Source organism: Panthera onca, chromosome B1, assembly GCF_046562875.1.
Source record: "Panthera onca isolate mPanOnc1 chromosome B1, mPanOnc1 haplotype 2, whole genome shotgun sequence".
Classification (NCBI taxonomy): domain Eukaryota; kingdom Metazoa; phylum Chordata; class Mammalia; order Carnivora; family Felidae; genus Panthera; species Panthera onca.
In genome coordinates, this window is record NC_138342.1 from 55,422,862 (window position 1) to 55,450,208 (window position 27,347).

Genomic DNA, 27,347 nt, shown 5'->3' on the forward strand with positions numbered 1-27,347 from the left:
CCAGTATGCAGAACTAGAACCTAACTTGGACTTCTGTGACTCAAAAGCCCATTTTTCTCTGTGATATCAAACTTCTTTCTGAGAGTGATTCTTATGTTTTTTTAGAACAGGCTTCCTATGAACTCAGATGAATAACGGGTGGTATTTCAAGCAGTATGAAAGGCAAGTGAAGAGTTTTAAGAAGTGAAAGTAGAGGTTGTTTGATCAGAGAGGCCACCCATCCTCGTTGTGGTTAAGTCTGAAATTAATTTTGCTTTCACATTTTCCTTTCTATTGGCTTTACACTTTGATGAACTCTGAAAAAGTTAGGATTCGCTTCTCTCCCTCCCCGTAGAATCTCCTATAACAGTGGCAGAGGTCACCTGGAGTGGGCAGAGGGGAGGTAGGGCTGATAGAATGATAACCATATTGGGGGTTGTCTGTAAACTTTGAAGGCTTTTATCTAATTTGACACTTTTTTCATACTGCTACAAGTTCTCTATATATTTTATTTCTTGAAATGTGTATAAATATCCTCTTACCCCAAAGTGTGCAAGATCTTGAAGATAGTGAAAACATCATATACAGCATTGAGACATTTCTCCAAAAATGTTCCCAGGTGGTGGGGGAAAGGTTTTCCATATTCAAACAGGTTTGGAAAAAAATGGGTTAAATAAAATTAGAGAGGATCCTCACTTCTAGAAGTCTCAGAATCTGGTTTTAAGTGGAAGTAAATGTGAACAATATTTCTGTCTTGGTTTTGTATATATTCTTTTCACTGATACAACCCCAGTGCCTCATACATTATCTGATTCTTAGCAGAATCTTGAATACTATTTATTGAATTGGACTGAAATAAACGTTTTTTAAATTACATTTTCTTTCTTTCTTTCTTTCTTTCTTTCTTTCTTTCTTTCTTTCGATCTTTCTTTCTTTCTTTCCTTTTCAATATTTATTTTTGGGAGAGTGCAAGTAGGGGAGGGACAGAGAGAGGAGGACAGAGGATCCTAAGCAGGCTATGAGCTGACAGGCTGAGAGCAGTGAGCCTGATGTGGAGCTCAAACTCACAAACCAGGATATCATGACCTGAGTCAAAGTCGGCCACTCAACTGACTGAGTCACCCAGGTGCCCCTCAAATATACGTTTTTTTAAAAAACACCATATCTACTCATATCCTGTGGGATTCTGATGTTCTACAGAACACAGCTTTGAAAACATAGCTCTAGATATATTTATGCCACTCTGATGCTCCATGGAATGCTTGTCAGGAGGTTAAAAAAGAAGAAACGAAGAAAACCTTTTATATTCCTTCAGTGTTTAACTCCCAGATATGGGAGGGACAATGGAGCAAGGGGCAGAATTGATAAAATACCATTGTGAGTCCAGAGCAAAGAAAAGTTTTTGTGGAAAATGTTGAAATTATTCAAGCTGAGCTGAATTCAGAGGTCTCAGGGAAGGAAAATTAGGACCCAGAAAAGAGAAGACTATTTCTTCACCTATCTAAGGAAATGTCTTTACTCTGGTCCCAGGGATGGAAATTGGGCACACAGGCAAAAAAGGAGCATGAATGAGAATTTTAAGGCTGTAAGAGGAAAGCATAAGCTAAAGGGGATTGAGAACACCTTTCCTAGATTCCCCGTGGATACTTCATCCCCATGGAGAGAAACTCCCACCTCCTGCCACTTCCCTGCACAGTTACTCACTGCTTAGTCATGTCTGGCTTGCTAAGCTGGATTTACTCTAAAGCCTTGTAGCTCTGTCTTTAGCAACTACCCAACCCTAATGAGTGAAATCAATTTCAGATTCTTGTCCCTTCTAGATCGTTCTGTCTTGATTTAGTAAGAGGGATTTCTTGGCTGTATTCTGAGAGGTTAGGCATTTAACTCCCTTCCATCTTCAGATAACAGCAAAATGAAGGTTCATGGTGCTAGCTTATAGCTGCAAAGCCTTTCTTAAATAGTTTTGAACTTAGACTTTGGATTAGGGGCAGAGCACAGTCACATGTTAGTTTAAATTAATGCACCATCATTGAACTAACTTCTAATTGAGAGTGGTATAGCATTAAATGATAAGAAACCAGTCTCTGGAGCCAGACTACCTGAGCTCAAGTCCTAGCTCTGTCATTTGGTGGCTCTGCAATATGAAGCAAGGTATTTGGCCCTTTTGTGTTTTAGTCTTCCCATTTGGAAAATGGAAATGAAATTAATACCTACCTCATTGGATTTATATAAGCACTAAGTACATTAATTCATGTAAAGTGACCAGCCCATAGTAAATACTATATAAATGTGAATTAGTATCACTATTTTTGTTGTTATTATTATTACACACTTGATAGAAATCAGCCATGCTGAGACAATGGGCATTTTACTATGAGAATTTTATGGTAGGTAATTGAGACCAGTAGTATTTTAGATTTTAGGATCATCTTGGAGTGGCCCTACAGGAAAGACCTTATATAGGAGGGGTATTAGTAAATACCCCAAATATTTTTAATGCAGTATTAATCCACAAAAAATATGTTCCACTGTGGCTGGCCAAGAGTGACAATAAAATGCAGATGCTGTTTTATAAGTACAATATTGATGTGGGAATAAGGGATTGAGTAACAAAACAGAAACTTATTATGGAATGTTATACTTTATAGAAAAGATAGCACCAAACATTATGCGGTGTATGTGCACGTGTGTTTGTGTGTGTTATATGTGTGTGTTTGGTATAGTCCTGACATGTTTTGGCATAAGATGCAGTCCCACGTATTAAAGTTTGTAAAATGTGTATCAGATAAGAGGTGAAGGTCCACACTGGGATGCTATGCATGTGTGAAAAATAAGTTGTATTCAAATGCCTTGGTCAGAGCCTTGTATACCATAAATATGCCCTAACAAACTACTTCTAAGAATTGATTAGCTATTACAGTGTTATTCCTCCTTTGTCCTTTTGTTTGTCTGTCTATTCAACTATCCGTCCATCTGTCCACCTATCCACCCATCTTTATTTTTTCACAATATTTTATTGAGCCTCTATTTTGTTTTAAGGCATCATTCAAGGCTTAGAAAGGCATGGATGAATAAAACATGGATTCTACCCTTATGTAGTTCATGGTACAACCCATAGTGTTTTTGTCTCAATCTGTGCCATGTGATTGAAAATAACGCAGTATTATAAACTTCTTTTCTATAAATATTTAAAATTACACAAATAATAAATTTCCATTAAGGTAACAAAAATGAGCATTAAAAATTTTGATATAATAGAAAAAGTATATATTGATCTCTGGTCCCAGTTCTTGGCACAGAGTTCCTAAATCCCTTATAATTTCCTAAGTGATAAGAGCACCAGGAACATCATTTGTTCTGTTTGGTCTTTAACCTTGGTTCCTGACACAGAGCTCTTAGATCCCTTGGAATTTCCTGGGTGATAGCAATGTCTTTTGTTCCAATGGGGTAACTCTGGGTGGGCTCCTACATAGCTTCAGGATAGGGACTAGTCACCAGAAAGACCAAGCTATAGTTACAAGCTTGGAATTTCAGCTTCATTCCCCTTCTCCCCCCCAACCAACCCCTCCATATAAACCTCTGGGAATGGGAGAGAAGCTGAAGATTGCATTCAGAATTTATCATGTCTATGCGATGAAGCCTCCATGAAAATCCCAATAGTATGGGGTTCGGAGAGCTTCTGAGTTGGTGCTGGGCATCTCTGTCCTGGGAGGGTGGTATACCACCAACTCTACAAGGACAAAATCTCCTGTACTGGGGACCCTTCTGAACCTCATCATATATATCTCTTCATTTGGCTGTTCATTCATATCCTTTAATATAATTTGGAATAAGTTGATAATCTACTAGGTAAACTGTTTTCTTGAATTCTGTGAGCCACCCTAGCATATTAAAATAAAGGAGGGAGTTGTGGGAAGCTCCAATTTATAGCCAGTCATTAAGAACACAGGTAACAACAACCTGGACTTGGGATTTCTGTCTGAAATGGGGCCAGGGGAAGTCTTATGGACCAAGCCCTTAACCTGTGGGGTCTGTGCTAACTCCAGTTAATGTCAAAATTGAATTGATACCCAGCTGATGTTGGAGAATTGCTTTGACAAAAACTGACACAGCTGGTATCATAAGTATGCGTAGTGACATAGGAAAGGAGTTTAGTGGTTTAGTAAAGGAAAACACAGGGAGTTTTTCTGAGAAAAATATTTAAAACATTTCCTTTAAGTCTTTACCTGCCCAGACAAATCCTCTCCAGGCATCCTCTGCCTTTTAGGATCAGAAGACTTTGGCCTCAGTCCTTGCATTTAATTTTTTGACATATATCTTGAGATGTTTTTGAAACCTCTCTGAATTTCAGTTTTTCCACTTGTAAAGTGGTGATAATAAATACTACCCAGAGACGTGAGGCAATAAAGTGAGTAAATGAAAGGCTCTAGCACATATCAAATTCCTACTCTGGCTCAGGAGTTTTCATGTGACTTATCTCATGTAATTGTTGACACAGCTTTAGGCCTTGTTACCTTATCACCGACTCACTAATGAGGAAACTAAGAATCAGGCAAACAACACAGGTACCAGAGATAAGGGAAAGGAAGTCCTTAACTGTCTGACTTTAAGGCTGTCTGTCCCATTTGTAACCAGACCACTGTGATAATGAACGTGAAGCCTTTCATAGTATATTATTCAAATGTTGCCTATCTTATTTCTCTATCCCCAGTAGGTCAGTTTCTTGTCATTGCCCAAGATGTTTCACAGCCCCAGCTGTTAATGAATTGGGAATATAGGATGGCGTGTACAGCTTGAGTTAAAGTCACTAACTCTGATCTTGGGTAGCTTTTTTTTCCCTTTAAAATAGGCTAACTTGTATGAGGACTGTAAATAATGAATGAGACAATGTATGCAAAATGATTCACATTTTGTAAATAGATAATAAATGGCAGATGTTATTATAATAATTACAAATAAACTACCACCCAGTAAGGATTCCTACACTTACCTGATCATAAACTCTTAACATCTTGGTTTCCAAGTACTTTATATACATATCTGCCAGAATGCCTATTTTTATCCGTAAGTATATTATTCCCTATATGCCACACAAGTGGAAAAGTAGGAAAGCAAAACAAAGAAGATACTAGCCTTTAATCTTGATGATATGAACACATATTTCAATTTATTGACTACAGAAAAAACCCAACTCAGTGAATCACTTTTAGCACTATGAATTTCACACTCAGTTTAAAAAAATTTTTTTTAATGTTTCTTTTTGAGAGAGACACAGAGAGCAAGTGGGGGAGGGGCAGAGATAGACACACACACACACACACACACACACACACACAGGGAAATTGAAGCAGGCTCCAGGCTCTGAGCTGTCAGCACAGAGCCCAATGCGGGGCTCAAACTCATGAACTGTGAGATCATGGCCTGAGCTGAAGTCAGACATTTAACCAACTGAGCCACCCAGGCACCCCTCTTACTCAGTTTTTGTATGAAAAAACAAAAAGTTGTTTTCTCTTGAAAGTTATCAAAGAAAGAAAAGCAGAATATCCTAATAGTTAAGTTCAGATTCTGGCTCTCTTAGCCTGTAATGTAGGGCCAGTTAACTTTTATCTATACAGTGGAGATAATAATGGCATCTAATTGTAGGATTGTGAGAATGAATGAACTAATATAATATAGCATGCATATGGCACTATGAGTTGTTGAAAACTAACAAAACATTAAAATTTAGTTACTAATTTACACACAATTTAGTAATCAGTAAGTAACATGAAGGTTTTGTTATTTTGGTTTTAACCCTGAAGATACAGTTTTTGAATAAATTAGAGAATACATTTGGCAAATTAACAAGTTGATTGACATGAGTATTCAAAATGAAATTAAACTTTAAATCATCAATATTTATAAAGATTTGCCCAGGACTACCTTTTTCTCTAAAAGATGATAATGAAGGGGCGCCTGGGTGGCTCAGTCAGTTAAACATCTGACTTCAGCTCAGGTCATAATCTTAGGGTTCATGAGAGTTTGAGCCTCGTGTTGGGCTCTGTGCTGACAGCTCAGAGCCTGGATCCTGCTTTAGATTCTGTGTCTCCCTCTCTCTCTCTGCACCTCCCCTGCTTGCACTCTGTCTCTTTCTCCCTCTCTCTCTCTCTCTCTCAAAATTAAATAAACATTAAAAAAAAATTTTAAGGATGATAATGAAGAGAAAGAACCTAATTTTTACATTTATTAATAAGCAATATTGAAAATAATGAGCTGTAAGAAGAGAACGATGCCAGACTTCTGGGAACAAGACAGTAACCTGTTTGTTGATATGATGAGCCATTTGATATTTTATCTTTTATATGAAAAATAATTGAGATTTTTAAGTGAATGAATCACCCAATTAATACATGTATAGGAAGGAGTAGGGGTATGGATATTGCTAAAGGCAAATGAAGATGGGTATTCACAGCGAAGTCTGAGCACTAAGGACTATCTCTGAAATACAGTGAAGATGGTCATGAAACATAGAGAAGTAGCCAAAGTTCAATGTAGCAAAAACAGCAAAGATATGGATCAAATATATTTTGAGAAGGTGTCCACATTATATTTCTTGTTAATAGAGAAGAATGGTGAGCATGGCTATAAAACATATTGTAGAAGTACTCTACGTGGAATGTAGGGTGTCATAGTAGTAATTAAGCATTTGTTTTTCTTTAATCCTTAAGCCTGCCTATTAATGTGACCTGCCATCTCCTGAAAATCTTCCAAATCCCAGATGAGCGTTCCATGAAGTTATCTCAAAGAAACCATACACATTCAGTTTCCCACCTTCTCCTTTCTTTACCAAATGTGATGGCTATCTCGAACAATAGCACTGACCCCCAATATTACTCCTAATTTTTTTCCCTGAAGCCAAAAACTTTCTGTAAACCCACAAATATTCATTAGAAAAGAGGACTTTTGGTGTCTATAATCGTGATATTTTAAAGAGAATAATTTTGGGGATGTGCAATATGAAAGGTTGGAACTACTTACTGCTTTACAATATCATGACTTCCATAAACATGAAATAGGCATTTTCAAATTCAATGAATTTTAATCAATAAGCAAAATATTATGCTAGACATTTCCATTTGTGTACTCATTCATTTGTTCAACAAATATTTATGGAGTGCTGCTTATGTGTGAAGCCTTGTAGACGCTGCCCAAGGATCTCAGAGACCCTTTAGCAATTCACTATAGAACTGATACAAATGTGTATTTTATTAGCGGGGAAGGAAGCCCAGTGGAGTTCACTAACTCAGCAGCTGATCTCTGAATTTCCTGATTTCCTTAGTGGCTTATCTCCTCTCTGAAATTTCCCAGGTAGAATCCTTGCCACCCAGACAGGCTGCGGGAGTCTGGGAATACTGGACTTGGAAGTTGTAGATGGCAGCTCTTGCACTCTGTCATCATACAGCTCCATAGATCCAAAGAAGCCCCTTAACTTCTGTTTCCCTCAAATTCCTCATTTCAAAAAGGGAGTTAACAGTACCTATTCTGATCTCACAAGGGTGTCCTATTAAATGAATGGCATATGTAAAAATACTTTGAAAGTGGCATAAATCAAAGCAATCGTGAAGTATTATTGTCATCATGGATGTTTAAAATCATGGTTTTAATTCCATATAAAGTTATTCCAAGGAACCTTATTTTTTCCTCTCCTTTGCATGTGGCAAATGCCCTTTTGGGAAATAAAATGAAATAATTCAGCTTTTTTTCTTTAGTATTTAATGGGAGAGTTTTAGGAAATAGACAGGTTTGGGTCTCCTGGTTCCCTTCTTCCCACAGGAATCCTAGGATTTCTATGAGAAGGCAGGTATCTCTGTAGCTATGGACCTCCCAATCCTATAGTTTCCAGGGCTGACTATAAGGTATAAGAAAAAGCAACAAAACAGAAAATGCTGTAGAAGATAAATTTAGTCAGATTACTTAAAGAAGGCTTTCTGTAAAACAAAGGAACACCTTCCACAGGTCCCCAAACCAGACTCAATCAGAACATAATATAATACAGTTCTTCATTAACTTCTTCTAAAATCCCAACTATTGAACCTGGCAACATGAAATAATGCTAAGAATGATTTTTAATAAAAAGATATTGATTTCAATTACAGAGATTAATTAATCCAGCTGTTATAATAATTCCAGAAATCTCACAAGATCCATACAGATTGAACGCACTGAGGACATCTCACAGGCAGTGCCCTGACATAATAGGGAATCTAGACACTGACAGACAGTAGAGCAAATAAGCCATTTGCTAAACAAAACTGAACTTACCGATACATCATCTGTAAGAGGAAGAATTTGGTCTTGCAGTCCTACACCCACTGACTTCATTTGACTTTCTAATCAACTGCATGTCACCTTTAGATGTATTAGAGGTCTATGGCTGAAAGAAATTAAAACAAATTACAAATAGTTGAAATGAAACTAGTTAGACAAGTCTGAACAGAGAGCCTCAACCCGCAGGATAGCTTGAAGAAAACAGCCCAGAGATAGCATAGTCCCAATAAGAAAGCAACATAGTTTCTTTTGGTATTGACTAATTTTGTTAAAGGGAGATAAACTGGTTGAGAGGATTTGAATGAGAAATACCTTAGGAATGCACTAGGATTAAGAATTTAAAGAAGATTATTGGTAGGTATACCAATACCTTAAAGAAACCTTTATATAAAAGCTCTTAATAAAAACAATCAAGTATCCTTAAAACCTAGATTCATAATATAATTCAAGAAATAGTGTTTAATTTTTAGTTGAATAGCAGCTATCTCCATGTATGACAGGGGTAGAGTGAATTTATTAATATATAATTATTTTTCTTTAAAAAATACGTACTTCTGAGAGTATGTGCATACAAATTCATATCAAACCAGATTTTTTCCTAAAATGGCTTAATGTGATACGTACACATGCTATAATTTATATTTATGTAATATGAATTACAAATATATTTTCTATACATGTATATATATATATACATATATATAGAGAGAGAGAGAGCGCAAGAGAGAGACATTTATCAACGTGAAGAAAACAAAGAATATAAGTAAACAATATTTTCAATAAATTTTCAATCAGACATGAATACCTGCTTTTTGTGTATACTGAAACATTAGAAATGAGGCTGAAGCTGTTTCACCATGTTGTGGTCATGGTGCCTTTCCTTCTCCTTAGAAGCAACTAATGTTATTAAGGTCCATTTTCTTACAGAATATACTAAGCATTTACACACAAACAGACACATGCACGTATACCCATAGAAAAATATATATGAGTATTGATTGAACAGTATTATATACTTCCTTGTGCAGTTTGGTTTTTCTTCCCTTGATACTCTATTTTATGTTGAGAGAAATGGATTTACCTTATCTTTTTTAACAGCTACATGCAATATGAATATACTTAGTGTTTAGCCTTGATTATAATCTCACAACCAAAGGATAGCCATTTAAAAGGAAACCCTACTTGGGGCGCCTGGGTGGCTCAGTTGGTTAAGCGGCTGACTTCGGCTCAGGTCATGATCTCGCGGTCCGTGAGTTCGAGCCCCGCGCCGGGCTCTGTGCTGACAGCTCAGAGCCTGGAGCCTGTTTCAGATTCTGTGTCTCCCTCTCTCTGACCCTCCCCGTTCATGCTCTGTCTCTCTCTGTCTCAAAAATAAATAAACGTTTAAAAAAAAAAAGGAAACCCTACTTTAAATGAAAATTTAATGGTCATTGCTTCTAACACTTAGGGAAAGTACCATTCAAAAGAATCTTAGTACTGTAGAATGCTTTAAGTGCATAGACTCTAGAATTAGATGTGGGGTTCAAATGTTAGAAGTTTCTATCTATAAAATAGGAATAATACTAGTGACTACCTTTTAAGGTTTTTAGAAATGTAAATGTGTCAATATATGTAAAATACTTAGAGTAGTACCTTGTGCAATGGAAGCACTACGAAAATATTAACTTTTAATATTACACTTGATCTTAGCCAAAAGGCCAAGAAGCGATATTATTAACTTTTAATATTAAGATCTTAGTTTATTTGCATATATTTTCTTCCTATTTAACAGAGAAACACTTAGTGAAGCTCATTATGTTGAGCTATACAAGGAGCACACGTAGTTACATTCTTCCTTTCCATCTTTTCCCTGCTGTTTCTCTGACACAGGGTTCCATGGAATAGTCAACAGTGGCATGGACTTAGAATGGAATACTGTTTTTTTTTAATTTTTAAATTTTTTTTTTAACGTTTATTTATTTTTGAGACAGAGAGAGACAGAGCATGAACGGGGGAGGGGCAGAGAGAGAGGGAGACACAGAATCGGAAGCAGGCTCCAGGCTCTGAGCCATCAGCCCAGAGCTCAACGCGGGGCTCGAACTCACGGACCGTGAGATCGTGACCTGAGCCGAAGTCGGAGCTTAACCGACTGAGCCACCCAGGCGCCCCTGTTTTTTTTTTTTTTTCAACTTTTTAAATGAGTGTTTATTTATTTTTGAGTGGGGGGGATAGAGAGAGGGAGACAGAGGTTCTGAAGCTATCAGTGCAGAGCCTGATGTGGGGCTCAAACTTATGCATGGTGAGATCAAGACCTGAGCTGAAGTTGGACACTTGAATGAAGAAGCCACCCAGGCACCCCTAAAATGGGATTTTGACTCCTTGGTAGTTATGTGACCTTGAACAGACCACTTAAACCCTTTGAGCATCAATTTCCTCCTATATGAAATGAGCTGATACCATTTATGTTCAGGGCTTTTCGTCAGAATTAAATGACATGGTGTGTATAACACTGCCCAGCACAGTGTCTAGTAATAAACGGCAGCTTCCATAGTGTGTGGCAGAAGGCCTGGTAAACAAAGCCCAGATGTTGAAGGGAGATGCACCTGCCTGTAAATCCAGGCTCCCCTAACATAGCTGCTGCTTGACCTTTCTTAGCTTCCTCATCTGTGCACAGAATTAACGATAGCTTTGCAGACTATTGTAGGAATTAAATGAGAGAGTACATGTAACATGCTCCCCATACTGTGTGTTGTATACATTCAAGAACTGAATGGTAAACTGTATTAAGATAAAATGGCGACGTCTCTGAATGTCAGCACAGCAGAACCTGGCAAGCCATTTGCTCAGGACTCCTCTTTTGGCCTTGATGTCCTCTGGGTCCTCAGTTTTCCAGGTCTCTGTTTATGGGTAGGTAGAGGAATAATGGCTGAATATGAAGATAAATTCCAGAATTGGTAGTGGAAGTTCAGTAAGCTGTAGGCTGACAGAAGGCAATATGGTGTAGCAAACAAGAAGCACACAGTTTGAAACAAATAAAGCGAAGACGAAATTTCTGTCTAACTACAGCTTTGATTAAGTTATTTAACTTTCTGAATGTAATTTTCCTTCTCTGAGAATAGTAATATATGTGCAAATTAAATGAGATTACCTCAAAGGCATTGTATTGAGTAAAAGAATCCAGACTCAAAAGACAACACGTTGTGTGATTCCATTAATAGGCTATTCTAGAAAATGCCCAGCTTCTAAGGACAAAAATCAGAGTTTCCAGCATCTGGTGGCGACAGGCAAGCATTCACAAGAAGGGAGTTTAGGAGTTGGGGGAAAATGTTTTATATTTTGTGGTGATGGTTATAAGTTCAAAGAACTTATTTGTCAAAGTTCATAGAACTAGTCACTAAAAAAAGGTGAATTTTACTGAATGTAAATTACACCTCAATACAAATATATAATCAATATAGAAAAACAGTTTAATGAGACTATAAAAATTGCAAGTAAACAGTACTTATCAAAGGCCAAGCAATACAATCAATACTTTGCAACAGCTCTTTGGGATACAAATTAACCCCATTTTACAGAAATAGAAACTGGAACTCATAGATGTTAAAGAGTTTGCCTAATCTCACATCTGAGAGTGGTAAAGATGGCATTTTCCCCCTCAGGTGTCTCTGACTCTAAAAGGCCCTTACCTTTATCACTTAGATCTACTTTATGAATGGCACTTGATACAAAGCTGACCCTTAAAAATAATTTTATTTTTTCTTATCACTAGCTGATTACAGAGGCTGTAGTAAGAGGTAGCAGTCCTTGGCCACTATTCTGGTCTATCTTTTACGTCCCAACCTAATTAACCTAATGTGACAAGGTAAGATGTAAAGATGTAAAGAGTTATGATGGTCAATAATCACATTTTTATATGGATAAAATTGTATATATTTTCATTTTAGGCATCTGAATAAGTAGATCTCAATAATTCACTGTTTCAGAAGATTGTATACAGTCGTCATGTCCAAACCTATACTTTTAAAGTTGGAGGGGTGCCTGGCTGGCTCAGTTGATTAAGAGTTTGACTCTTGACCTCAGGTCGGGTCATGATCTCAGTTTCGTGAGTTCGAGCCCTACATTGGGCTCTATGCTGTCAGTGCAGAGTCTGCTTAGGATTCTCTCCCTCCTCTCTCTCTGCCCCTCCCACACTTGTGCTTTCTCTCTCAAAATAAACAAATAAACATTAAAAAATTTTTAAGTTGGAATTTTTCACAGAAAATAAGTACTAAAGAAAGTTTGTCAGTGTAAATTAAATTGGCATGCTACTGCTTTGCTTTTGTCTCCTATTGTGCTATTAAATGATAAAAACTCTTATAGTGCATAAGGATTATATCATGAGACAATAGCAATATAACTTCTGTGATTGAATATTTTTCTTCAACTGATATTTTTGTCCTCTGTCTGATAAGAGGAAATTAAACTGATGCCAGCTGACAAATAAGTGTTGTCATGTTGAGAATGAACAGGTGGAAAACATCCCTTAGTCTAGGAGTGTTTGCACATAGGAGCTCAGACTCTATGTGTTGTGGTTATTTCAGAGAAGCCTACTATGTTAAACATCATGGCATTCAGTAACTCATTCAATAGATCTTTGCTCAGTTCCTATGATGCACCAGAATAGATTTCAGGTACTTGGATATTAGGGAAGTTAAAAAAAAGATAATCATTAAAGTCACTTCTTTGCATATATCATCAACTCCTTCACTTTGTTTTCACTTTGTGCTGTCTCAATGAAAAGATAATTTTGGATAAACCCGTTTCCATGATTCTTTAGCTGTACTCTTGCGCAGATAAACAGGCCAAGTAGAAAAACACAAACTGATCTAGTTTTAAATTCCTGTGCATGATCCTGAAGTGTGCTCCTGATGCTGGAGGTAGTCATTTTACATGTCCCTAGACCATTCACTTCCCCACACTTCTGGGCAGTCTCTCACCTCTCTTTTTTTCTTCAAACCCCTTCACTTACTCTTCCATTCTCAATTTTAGCTGATGGCCTTGATCCCTGCATCACTGTATTGGGTTCTTGAGGCTGCTGTAACAAATTACCACAAACCTGGTGGCTTAAAATACAGAAATTTATTCTTTCACAGTTCCGGAGACCAGAAGTCAGAAATTAAGGTGTCAGTATGACTATACTCCCTCCAAAGGCTCTAGGAATAATCTTTCCTTGTTTCTTCTAGTTCTGGTGGCTCCAGGAGTTCCTTGACTTGTATTTGGAAACTCCAGTTTCTGCCTCAGTCTCAACATGTTGTCTTTTCTGTTCTGTGTTCCCTCCTTTGCTGTCTCTCTCCTGTTCTTTTTTGTGATAAAATATGCATATCACAAAAAATAGAAGAGGAAGGAAAACTTCCAAATTCATTCTATGAGGCTAGCATTACCCAGATTCCAAAACCAGATAAAGACACAATAAAAAAAGAGAAGTACAGGCCAGAATATCTGAATGAATATAGATGCAAAAATCCTCAACTAAATATTAGCAAACTGAATCCAACAATACATTTAAAAAATTCATTCATCGTAATCAAGTGGGATTTATTTCTGGGATGCAAGAGTAGGTTCAATATTCCTAAATCAATGAACGTGATACATCACATCAATAAGAGAAAGCATAAAAGCCGTAGGATCATTTCAATAGATGAAGAAAAAGCATTTGACAAAGCAAAACATCTATCCGTGATAAAAGTTCTCAACAAAGTAGGTTTAGAGGGAACTTACCTCAATATAATAAAGTCCTTATATGAAAAACCCACAGCTAACACCTTCCTCAATGGGGAAAAACTGAGAACTTTTTCCTTACGGTCAGGAATAAGACAAAGATGTCCACTCTCCCCATTTTTATTCAACATAGTACTGGAAGTCCTAGCCACAGCAATCAGATAAGAGAAAGGAATAAAATGCATCCACATTAGTAGGGAAGAAGTAAAATTTTCACTATTTGTAGACGACATGGTATTATATATAGAAAACCCTAAAGACTCCACAAAAAACTGCTAGAACTGGAAAAAGAATTCAGTAAGGTTGCAGGATACAAAATTAATGTACAGAAATCTGTTGCATTTCTATACACTATTAATGAAGCAGAAAGAGAAATTAAGAAATCAATCCCATTTACAATTGAAACAAAAATCACAACATACCTAGGAATAAAGGTAAAGAGGTAAAAGACCTATATTCTGAAAGCTTTAAAACATTGATGAAAGAAATTGAAGATGATGCAAAGAAATGGAAAGACATTCCATGCTCATGGATTGGAAGAACAAATATTGTTAAAATGTCTATGCTACACAAAGCAATCTACAGGTTTAAGTCAATCCCTATAAAAATATTAACAGCGTATTTCACAAAACTTTCACAAGTCATTGTGAAAGTCACTTTCACAAGTCATATTTCACAAGTCATGTTAGCCATTTTTTAAGTGTTCAGTTCTTTGGCATTAAGTACATTCACATTGTTTGCAACAACCAGCATTACCCATCCTCAGAATTTTTCGTCTTCTAAAACTGAAACACCGTACCTCTTGCATACTAACTTCTGATTTCCCCCTTCCTCTAGTCCCTGGCAACCACTATTCTACTTTTTGTTTCTATTAAGTTGACTACTGTATGTACTTTATAAACCTCATATGAGTGTACTCATTCAGTATGCCTTTTTCTGACTGGATTATTTCACTTAGCATAACATCCTCAAAGTTCATCTTTGTTGTAGCATGTGTCAGAATTTTCTTTTTTTTTAGGATAGAATATTATTCCATTGTATGTATATACCACATTTTGTTTATCCATTCATCTGTCAATGGACTCTTGAGTTACTTCCACCTTTTGGCTGTTGAGAATAATGCCGCTATGAATATGGGTGTACAAATATCTGTTTATTTCTGCTTTCAACTCTTTTGGAAAGATACCGAGAGGTAGAATTGTTGTTTCATATGGTAACTCTGTGTTTAATTTTTTGAGAAATCACCTGTTAGATGAGTGATTTAAGTGATAAGTGATTTAAGGAGACTGAATGCGTCTCCTTAAAATTTCTATGCTGAAATCTTAATCCTAAATGTGATGGTATTAGGAGATAGAGCCTTTGGGAGATGGTTAGGTCATTAGAATAGAACCCTCATGGATGGGATTCATGCCCCAATAAAAGAGACCCCAGAGAGCTCTCTTGCCTTTCCTACCAGGTGAGAGAACACAAGGAAAAGTTAAGCCAGGAAGCATGCTTTCACAAGACGTGAATCTTCTAGCACATTGACTCTGGATTTCTCAGACTCTGAAACTGAGAGAAATACTTGTTTGTTGTTTAAGCCAACTAGTTCATGGTACTTTTGTTATAGCAGTCAGAATGGACTAACTATATTGCCATAACATTTTCCATAGCAGTTGTATTGTTTTACATTTGTACCAATAACGCACAATTAGTGCACATCTTTACCAACACTTTTTTTTTGTATCCTAATACGCATTATCATGTGAAGTGGTATCTAATTGTGGTTTTGATCTGTATTTATCTATAATTAGTGATGCTAAGAGTTTTATCATATACATATTACCATTTGTATATATTCTTTGGGGAAATGTCTATTCAAGTATTTTGCCCCTTTTAAAGTTTGGTTGGTTATTTTTTAGTTGTTGAGTTATAGAAGGTCTGTGTATATTCTGGCTATTAACCCCTTACCAGATATATGATTTGAAAATATTTTTCAAATATTAGAAATATTTCATTTCATCGGTTGCCTTTTCACTCTGTTGATAGCATCTTCTGATGCACAAATGTTTAAAATTGTAATGTCGTCCAGTTTGTCAGTTTTTTCTTTTGTTGCTTATTTTTTAACTGTCACATTTAAAAAATCATTGCCAAATTAAATATCATGAAACTTGTCACCTATCTTTTTTAATCCACTGCCACAGATTCAAATAGCACCTGTATGCATTTGACCCACAAATCTCTAAACATTTGTTATTATTCTTCTGCATTAAAGTTCTGTCTCCTGGGGCGCCTGGGTGGCTCAGTCGGTTAAACGTCCGACTTCAGCTCAGGTCACGATCTCGCGGTCCGTGAGTTCGAGCCCCGCATCGGGCTCTGGGCTGATGGCTCAGAGCCTGGAGCCTGCTTCCGATTCTGTGTCTCCCTCTCTCTCTGCCCCTCCCCCGTTCATGCTCTGTCTCTCTCTGTCTCAAAAATAAATAAAACGTTAAAAAAAAATTAAAAAAAAAAAAGTTCTGTCTCCTGGAATAGTGTGAATCTGTTTCTGAAATCTCAAACTCGATATAACCAAACAATTTATTGTACTCTGATTCCTCTCCATCCATTCCTGAGTGTCCCACATCAATTGAATTGTCATGACCTGTACTTATTCTTTATGAAATCTTCCTCTCACACAAGAATCTACACCCCACCTCTCTTCCTGTTCCTATTGAACTGGGTCACAAAATCTAACAAATATCTTCCTACGACAATGAATTCCAACAGTTATTTTGGGTGGGTGGAGATAAAGCAGTAGAACCATTTATTTTAACTGAATTTTATGCTGAAGCTAATTCGAGAAACAAATCACAGTGAGCAGTTCTGGTTGATGTGAGCAGGGCATACCTGAACTCCAATTACTCAGCATCTCTGTATCTCCTGAGAGATAGTCCTTGGAAATCTCTTGTCCTAGAGGTTTCAAGAGGAGACTATTTGTCCTGCTCCACGCTAAAGAAAGGGCATGGATTGGATAGTGACCTAGGAATATTACAGGCATAGCTATAATACTGTCCACAATTAATTAAGTAGACCAAACAGAATGTGCTAACATTTCAATCAAAGTTACCAGTTAGTACAGTTAGGTGCAAGTATTAGTTATAAATATGAGAATCTGTTTAAATTAGAAGATTAATACATAAAACCTTTCTCTTCCTATTGCCTATTACTCTGAGAGATGAAATTTATGTTGGTTATTTTGCATAGATGCTAGAGTAATCCTTGACTGCTTATCTAACAACCTCTGGCAATTTATTCAAATGGAGAAAAACTCTCCTCCCTTCGGCAATTAAATAGAGATGGGTCATTGATTCTGCAGACTGTGGGGATTGGCAGAATTACTTAATAACATGTTTTTATTTTCTTTTCCTTCTGCCATAAATCTCCTATTCTCATAGCTAAACTCTTGTCAAATGAAAAATTTCTGTGTTCGTGATTTTTGGTTTGCACTTGAAATTATATGAAAAATTAAAACTTTTCCAACTGATCTAATCTGAAGAAAATGTACTGGGATACAATTTAAAAGTGAATTTATGCATGATGTGAAATATCAGAATTTGGGAGTCATCGGACATGTATGTGTAATTTAATTAAAATTGGCTGTGAATACCAGCAATCCAAGTTCACATCCTTGCCTATACTTGCTATTATTCCACTTGTCTGTGTGGTGTACAGTAATGATTTACTTTTATTTTAATTATGTTTTTCTCAATACTAGTTATTTGAACATTTGTCTTACATGCTATTAACTTTTTGGTTTTCTTTTCTATAAATTGCTTTTTCATATCCTTCCTCATATTTCTTCTGAGACTGTTCTTTTTTGTTGATTTGCAGGACTATTTTGTATATTCTAGTATATTTTCAGTTTATGCATTTTAAATATTTTTCCCATTCTATCCGTGTATCATTTACTTAAAAAAAGCAGTGAATAGTCCATTGTATTATTATTATAATACTGTATATTATACATTATTATGTATATTATAATACTGTATATAATACTGTATTATTATAATAGTTAATACTCTCTATACTTTGCTTTAATAATCTATTACCTATCCTGGGTCACAAAGACAATCTCCTTTTTTGTCTTAACATTATCATTTTTTTCCCTTCTCACATCTCTAATCCATTTTGGGGGTCAACCTTTGTGCATATTTTTTTAAGTTTATTTATTACTCATTTATGTATTTAAAAGTTTATTTATTTATTTATTTATTTATAGAGAGAGAAAGAGCAGGGGAGGGGCAGAGAGAGAGGGAGAGAGAGAGAGAGCAGGGGAGAGGCAGAGAGAGAGGGAGAGAGAGAATCCCAAGTAGGCTCTGCACTGTCAGTGCAGAGACTGACATGGGGCTTGAACTCACGAACTGCAAGATCATGACCTGACCCAAAGTCAGATGCTTAACCGACTGAGCCACCCGAGTGCCCCTGTGCATATTTTTAGGCAAAGATCTAGGATGGTGATGATAATGGAAATGTGCCTCTCAGATCCCCTGATTTGCAGGATAGAATTGACAGATGGCCCAAGATGCTGTGCTCAGAGCCATCCATTGCACTCATGGAGGCCATGCTTCCTTTAAGCCTCTCCCAGCCTGTAACCATGCACAGCAGAGTTGTTAAGGCAAGCTCACTCCTGAGAGATGTGGGACTTTTCTGATGGACAGCTTTGATTTGAGGACTCCCCATAGGCTTGGTCAAATTTTCTTGGGACTGCACAGCCATCTGACGAGATTCTTCCTATCTAACTCTTCTTCCTTCCTTCTTTGCTGCATAAGGGGACAACCTGAACTGTATTCTCTAGGGTCTCTTTGACTCTTCCAGGAATTATTCCATTTTCTTCACAGAAATTTCCCCAATCTCTCAAATCCCACCTTGAGGTTTGATTGAATAGTCTGAGAAAATTTAGGACTGACTAACTCACTTCATTGCCTGTTGGGTAAAGAGAATACCACCCTGAGAAGCATGCAGAGCACAGATAATCCCTGGCATAAGGTGAGACCTGAATTACTGAAGATATCACCAGTAGTGACCTGGGAAAACTTCCTGGGAGGGGCATGATTGCAGCCATTATGGTTCAGGCAATTGATGAGGCAAGATGAGAAGGAGGAGTGCTACAAAGATAGTGGAGTTGGCTGGTTACTGCTAAATTGCATGTTGCCCTGCAGAAGGATAAGGAGAAGCTGAGAGTCCTTTGTAATCAGTTAAAAGCTATGTGAGATAGGTTACAAAGAGGCCTTAATCTTCTACAGAGAAATAGTAGACATGGCTCAGCATCAGGCTGAAGACCTAATAGTTAGTTTCTCAGAATTTGAATGCTTGGTCAAAGCAGATCTGCTATGCTTCTTTAGGTCAGGTCCCTGGTTTGGAATACCTAGGACCTTGAAATGCAATTTGGAGTCAAGTGGATGGATGTCCTTGAGGATATTGTTCTACAGATCCTCTGAATCCTGAGAATTTGCAGAAGTAGTTCCTCACTCCTTAGTAAAAGCCAGCCCTTCTCCCATGCAGCAAGATACTGGCGAGCGCTTTCCCCACAAGCCCTTTCCCCTTCCTCAACTGAAAACCTGTCGATAACTCCACTAGAATGTGCTGGGTCTGATAAGGGAGGAAGGAGACTGTGCACTTGAGGGATTATGAGAATTAGTGAGAAGAGTACTCCTGTTCCTGACATTGGGTTTTGAGTGTGCTTGATGAAGGAGGGCTGAATGGAAGACTGGAAAAGAATTCATTGATGTTCTCAAAATATAGAATTAACACCCTGGCAAGGACCCAAGGAGACTGGGGACGTCTTGCTTCTGGAGTGGCTCTTAACATCTTGTGGAAAGAAATAGCCAAAGCTGAGGGAAACAGAAACGTCCCAGTTGTCCTGGCAGGCAGTGGCGGAAGAAATTAAGAAGCTGAGGGAAGTGGCCATGCTGGAATGGATCTGTCATGTGAAGCCAGAAGACCCTGTGGGAGACGTGCTTTATGGGAAGGCCAAGATGACACACCGTTTACCAAAGCCTTAGAAATGAGCTGGTGAGAGGGGCTCCAGTGCAGCTAAGAAGTTCAGTTGTGGCTCACCCCTGCAGGTGCAGGCTGACCACACGAGGAGCAGCTATAGAGCTGGCCTCAGAGGGAAGCAGTACCGGAGGAAACCAGCCACTTAAGTTTTAATGCACCCGTCCTGGGGTTTGGAGGAGTGAGGGTGAGGAATACCTGAAAGCATCTGATTAGTGGTCACTTTTTCTAGAGCCTCCTCCCCTTAGTAGGTGTTTGCCCTGATACTCCCAAAAGTAGTTGTCTGGATTGCTGTGATTAGTTTCTGGTCTGAAGGGCAGGTGAATGTATTGTTAAGGCAATATAAGGCAGTCAGGGTGTTGGGAACTGCAAGAGTAAAACATAAACAGTGTTTCTTTGACCTGTTCTTTTATTCCACTCAGGGTGTCAGCCACCTACCCTCCCTACATAATTCACTTCACGAGAGCCTAGTCTCGTAGCCTTTCACTTTTATTTTCATTTGCTGGCCTAGAACCCATGTTTGCTTCTTTCATCTATAGTTTATCTGATTTTTTTTTTTTGATTTGGAGGGAATATCTTACGCTAGTACATTATTTTAGCAGAAACAAAAGCCCAGATACTACACACATACACGTGCGTGCGCGCGCCTGCACACACACACACACACACACACACACACACACACACATTGCATATATACGAATGCATATAAAATGTTGCTATTTTTTAAAAAAGTGGGTAAGCTCTTTATAAGTGAATGAATATATTTGTTTATATTTGTATAAACAGAACAATTTGAAAGGATATATGCATTTTTTTTAAAGGTTTATTTATTTTGAGAAAGAGAGGGAGTGCTAGTGGGTGAGGGATAGAGAGAGAGGGATAAATGGAGAATACCAAGCAGACTCCACAGGTTCTCAGAACAAAGCCTGATGTGGGGCTCGACCCCACGAACCATGAGATCATGACCTGAGCTGAAATTAAGAGTTCAACCAACTGAGCTACCTAGGCGCCCTAAGGATATACGGTTTTAAACTTTGATTACCTCAGGAGATAACTGGGGAGAGATTGTCTGATTTTTCTTTCTACTAATCTATGTTGGAAAATAGCTTATGCAACTTTAGAGCCTGAAATGCAATTACAATAAAAGTATATTTAAAAAAATTATATAGACCAGGAGATGGCAGCATAGTAACACATTTGGTCTGTTTCTTACTGGGTTTTTAATGAACATAGTTTGGATTATAGTGATCTGTTGTTTCTACATTTCTTGGATTCATCTATAATAAAACAATATTAACATATTGCACAATCCAGTCCCTGTTTTATACCTGGGTTGGCTTCTTGCTTAAAATATTACTTGATATTTTTAAATTTTGTGACTAAGTCACTCTGATGCTCCTCTATTACTTGCTACTCTTTTGTTGCCATTAATATATCTTTCTGGGTTATAAGATATTATCTGATTTAAAAAGCTACCGAAATATTTTTATTCTTAAATAAAATAATAAAAATATATTTTTAAAGGTTTTTATTCTTTACTATACTATTTATTGAAGAAGTTCTGGGATCTTTGTCTAAGGTTGAAAATTCCACTTGTGACCACTTCAATTTCCTTATGGGTCTCCGGGCCTGATATAGCTTATACAAAGAACATTCTGTACTAGTGGGCCAATGACACTAGAGGAAGAGTCTGGAAGTCACCATGATATACATGGCCAAACACACTACCCAAAGGCTCTGTTACTTTTAACAATAATTATCAAAAATACTTTTACCTCTATGTTGTCTTGAGAACAGGACTTGGTTTTATATACAATTATATACCCAATATCTAGAATATCCAATGTCTGACACATAGTGTTTCAAGAAATGTTTGTTAGATGAATAAGTGATTTATGCAAGTAGTTGCACACAATGCTGTAGGCCAGTGATGTCCATAAAACTTCATGATTTTGGAAATGATGTATATCTGTGCTACCCAATATGGTACCATTAGCCTTATTTGACTCTTTTATATTAGAAATGATATTAGCATAACTGATACTATTATAAAGTTCAATTAAATGAACTTTATTTAATTTTAATTAATTTAAATCTAAATAGTCCCATCTGACTAGTGGCTACTATTTCAGATAATGCAGCTTTTAGTGCATAGTGATGCTATGCAACTTCCTATTCTCCACTCTACAATGCTAGTGAATGATGGACTGAGCCATTCTGCCTCAGCCGAATATGTAAATCTTTTTTCAGGCAGTATCTATTTATTCATTCAGAGAATATTAAATAGAATATATACGTGGTATGATTATGCAGGCTTTAGGTATTTGACAAATATCTCTCTTTCTAGAGAGAAATTTATGTAGATTAATCTATATAGACCAGTTGACATCTATCTTTAGACAGACTTCTATCTCAATAAATCTATATAAACAGCCTCCTTCGCCCGAACAGGTTCACTTTCCAAATGATCTTGATTTGATTAGGATTTTTTGGATATGAGAGTAATCATCATAGACGGTCTTTTTAGCATTCTCAACACATTTGCATTGTAAGAAAAGGGAGAAGAAAGATATGCTCAGACCCATGTAAGAAAATTGTGGTTGTAAGATTTTTAACAAGTGACTTTTTTCCTCTGACTGTTGATTCCATGGCAGTGGTTCTCAGATGGGGGTGATTTAGCCCCACAGGCAACGTTTGGCAATATCTGGATACATTTGCTGTTATTACAACTTGGTGGGGGTTACCACTGGCATCTAGTGTATAGAGGTAGGAAATGTTGCAAACATTCTACAGTTCACAGGATAGCTGCCACCTTCCCCCCACAACAAAGAATTATCTCTGACTAATGTCAGCAGGGCAAAAGTTGAGATGTGTAATGCAATATACTGATGATTCAAAGGAAATGAGGTTGAGTTTATTATTATAAATATATTTTAATGTATACAATATAACATTGTGTATATGGACCAAGAAAGACTCTCAGCTGATATAAAACTCAGAAGAAAATCTTAGGACAGCAGTTATTTCATTAGTCAAATTAATCATAACAGGGGGAGCAAAGGTTTAGAAGCATAAAAAAAGTTTGAGTTTTGTTGAATACTAGTCCATAGTCATATATAGTGTCAGGAAATATACATTTAAATACATATGAAAATGACTATTTTGTCATATAAGTTAAATCTCTCCAAAGATGCTTTCTGGATTATTTGAGTATTCTCCAAAAATACTATAAAGAATGCCAGCCATTTTTAACAGTAAATTTAAATATTAGACAATCAGATCTTTCCCAAAATCTTATATCAAATTGGTTATGAATATCTAATTTTATATTGGCTTCTCATGTAAATGATTTATGAATATCTAATTTATATTGGCTTCTTATTCTGTGGGTCCTTTACTTGTTCTGAAGTTGATTGAAAATAAAGCTATTTAGAAAAGAAAATGCAGTAAGATATAATAAAACATACGTGAAAAGTTAATTTATGCCAGGTTTGTAACATCTCTCATTTTTAGAGATGGAAAGGAGCTCCTTCTCACAGAGTCCTTTTATCTTCTCATTTCCATCTAACAAAAAGACCAAGAAACTTTCTCTTTATTTTCTAAATACAAAAAAAAAAAAGGCATTTTTAGGTAGTGTAGCACAGAATCTGTGCTAGGCAGTGTTTTCTGTTTTCCTGTCTGGTACACAGATTTATTTATTGTTCCAAAGCAAATATTAGGTAGTTGTTTAGAGTTTAAAATCTACACTGTCATGTCAATGTTTTTCAAGTCTCAGAGAGAGGTGAATGTGCATGTGAGGACAAATGGGAAAGGGCTGATAGGAGGGCCATCTCTTAAGTCCCAGTTTCATGCCTAGTGCCCCTCCATCATTTGTGTTCACATTGGCCAGAAGTAATTACCTTGATTTGTCTAGTACAGTGAACCTACAGATTCTTAATGAAGATTATTTGGTGAGGAACATGAAAACTGTGGAGTCAGGGAAGGGCAGTATGCCCTGTCAGGGAAGAAAAAATAGAGAATGCTTAGCCAATTGGTACTTGTCTGATTAAACTGGATTGTTCTCATTTTAAATGAGTAGGAACAGAAAAATGAGCAAGGAGATCATGGGAGACACTTAGCAGCAATAGCAGATCATTGTGGAGTTGATATCTTGTATATTCAGGTTAGCAAAACATTTCAGATGATGTAAAAGAAAGTCTGCTTTCCTCATGTTTAAGGGGAATGTTGTCCGTTCATGCTTATTTGCATCTTGAACTCGATGGCAATATACATAGCAACACATTCTAGCAACGCAATTTGCTAGCGACCACATTAACATTTTGGATGTACAGGTGATCGTTGCATTAGATGTTGGTTTTAGATTTAATCCAGTCCCGATAACAAGTCACTTTGGTGTAAAGTCCAGGCTTGTTTTCTTTTCCACAGTCTATTCCCCAGCTTACTATCCCAATAAGATACCAGTTTCTATCATGTGCTATAACCAGAGGTCCTCCAGAATCACCCTATAGGAGAAGAAGAAATGTACATTGTCAATGCAATAAATAAAGGGGAGTAAAAAATGAAAGATTATGAGCCTGTGAATGAGTACTAAATTAATATTTTAAATAAAAGTATGTAGGGGTGCCTGGGTGGCTCAGTAGGTTAAGTGTCTGGCTTCAGCTCAGGTCATGATCTCATGGTTTGTGGGTTCGAACCCCGTGTCAGGCTCTGTGCTGACAGCTCAGAGCCTGGAGCTTCTTTTGGATTCTGTGTCTCCCTCTCTCTCTGCCCCTCTTCTGCTCATGCTCTCCCTCTCTCTCACGTATAAAATAAAAACATTAAAAAATTAAAAAAAATAAACAAAAGCATATAAAATGAATTGTTTTTACTTACCATTGTTATTAATACAACAATTGAATTTATTGCTTATTACCTGTTTTTATCTTACTACTTCTACTTATCTGTGTTAATATCTTCATCTGGAATAGTGTGACTAAAGCTAATATTCCTTGTATAGTTTTTAGTTTTTCTCTATCTAAACAGGGAGCACAAACTGAACCTGAGTCCAGGCATAGGCATACAATAGTTACATAAGTGATGAACTCAAGGCTTAACTATATGTCACCTCCATGAAGCCTCTTCTGTTAGCTAGATATAGTCACTTGCTATGGATTTGTGTTTTTTTTTAACTTTTTAAAATATTTATTTTTGAGAGAGAGAGAGAGAGAGAGAGAGCGAGCGAGCAGTGGAAAGACAGAGAAAGAAGAAGACACAGAATCTGAAGCAGTCTCCAGGCTCTAAGCTGTCAGCACAGAGCCTGATGCAGGGCTCGAACTCACAAACCGTGAGATCATGATATGAGCCAAAGTCAGAGGCTTAACTGACTGAGCAGCCACCCAGGCACCCCATATTTGAATTGCACCTTGTTCCATTCATACCAATTGATAGGAAGGTGTCCTGGATGCTATATTGTTGTGCAGCAATAGGTGTGTGAAGAGAAGGGTATGCAAAGGTCACTCCAGGCAAATATGTACTATTTATCACTGACAGACTTTTGTTTCCAAACTAAGGTTTAATCCCTAGCCCTAGTGAACTGGTTTGAAGTGTGTGAATCCTGAGGACTTCCCTGATATCTTTAACCCAAGGTTTAGACAGATGATTTTTAAATTTATCTTTTAGCAATAAACCTATATGGAATCCCATTATAGACTTATTTTATAAGACAAATGATCCTGTTTGAAGCAGGCCTGGGATCCTAGAGTTTTGGCTCTTAGCTCCCTTCCCTTCTCTTTCCATGTAGCCTGTAGGGCTCAGTGGACAGAGTGTGAAAACTCTGGTTACTAAAAGCAATGCTTCTTAGCTCTTTTCCTGTAAGACCACATCCTAATTTAGGTCCTTAGTATTTTACTTTGCTGCTGGCGAAGGAAGCATGGGAACATGGACCAATGGAAAGAGAACATCTTTTACGTAGATTTATGTTTCTGCTCAAAAGTCATGTTATCCGGTTGTGTTGTGGACCGCCTTGTTTTTGCTTCTCCTCAGGAAGGAAAGTGAGTGGAAGGAGATCTTATATTCAGAATATGTAGCCAAATCCTATGTTTTTGTTCTTTTCGTTACTTGTTTGCTATATTATTAGATTGTAAATTCATTGTGGATTCAGTGTAGGCTTTTTTTTTAAATGTTTATATTTCCTTCAGTAATTGCCAAGTTACCTTGCAATATACAAAAGAAAAATGGAATGAATAAGTGAATGAATATTTATTATATCACATTACAGCCAGGTAGTGGCAGATCAATAGTGGGCCCTTTGCATTTAAGTAAAGCACTCATATGTGTCAAATTCTCAAAACATTTCCTCATCTTTTAAGAATTGCTAAACTATTGGACCCAAGTTAAAACTTCATTATTTTAGTTACTTATTTTTAGTCTTTTAAGTAGCCTGACTTTAAAACTGATATTCTCCTTAAATGTTTAATCCTAAGATTTTGTATGGTTTAGTGAAATGCTATTTATTTAGTTTTTAGATATAATTTGTGAGGCAACACTTTAATATGAATAAGTGTTGATAAATGTATTCTCTTCCTAAATGGTGTGATTCTATATGAATGTAGACTACTAATGGTTAAAAGGGTTAAGTGCGGGTGGGATGATGGCTCTGGCCATGGAGGGGTCTTCAGACTCCATTCCCTAGTGCCTTACAAGTAGTAGGGGTCAGACACCTAATTGGTTATCATTGAGACTTGAAGCAATGATTGTGTGGCTTCTTGGCTTGGTTTCTACTATCTGCTTCCAGTCTTTTTCTCTAACCAAAGTACTAATTTGCAACTGATGGTCCTTTTTTACATATGGTTCTGGACAATACGAGGGTGTTAAATGAGGAGTATTTCTTAAGGTTCTCCCATTCCCTCTTTTTACACTCTCTTCCCTCCTCGTCAACTTAATTTTATAGTTGTATGAAGTGACAGCGGTCTATAGTCAGTGAGGCCACCTCCATTCAACACACTCATTTTTGTGGATTTGAGTCTATTCTTACCTCACAGGCATCTCGCTTTCCTGTCAAGAATCCAGCACATATCATTCCTGATGATACAGCACCACCATATACATGAACTTGATTACATACATCATTACTTATGATCTCTACTTCAACTTGTCGCAGAGTATTGGGAAAAGGACCTAAAGAAGAAAATAATTAATAGATGAAGAATTTTCACATTGTTGCTTATGATAGTTAATTGTTGTGTTTTATAAAGGATGTACTGGTGATAAGATATATGTCTTAAAGTTGTAGGACTCTGAGCTCGATGACAGTGCTCAGGTTCAAGTTA

General features: G+C 37.0%; 1 protein-coding gene, 1 long non-coding RNA gene and 1 pseudogene across 2 annotated transcripts in view; 1 reads left to right on the forward strand and 2 right to left on the reverse strand.

The window, feature by feature from the left end:
• The window catches only part of LOC144616046 (uncharacterized), a 218,160-nt gene that overhangs the window by 140,160 nt on the left and 50,653 nt on the right, over window positions 1–27,347 (forward strand). The window lies entirely within an intron of this gene.
• Window positions 9,883–9,995, reverse strand: LOC132693520 (U2 spliceosomal RNA; annotated as a pseudogene).
• Window positions 24,384–27,347, reverse strand: part of LOC132693088 (transmembrane protease serine 11G-like) — a 29,296-nt gene continuing 26,332 nt past the window's right edge. Inside the window, exons 9-10 of the mRNA XM_078445092.1 lie at window positions 27,053–27,195; window positions 24,384–24,542 (exon numbers count right to left, since the gene is read on the reverse strand). Of these exons, the coding sequence (XP_078301218.1) occupies window positions 24,384–24,542; window positions 27,053–27,195 (302 nt within the window). The remainder of the gene's footprint in view (window positions 24,543–27,052; window positions 27,196–27,347) is intronic.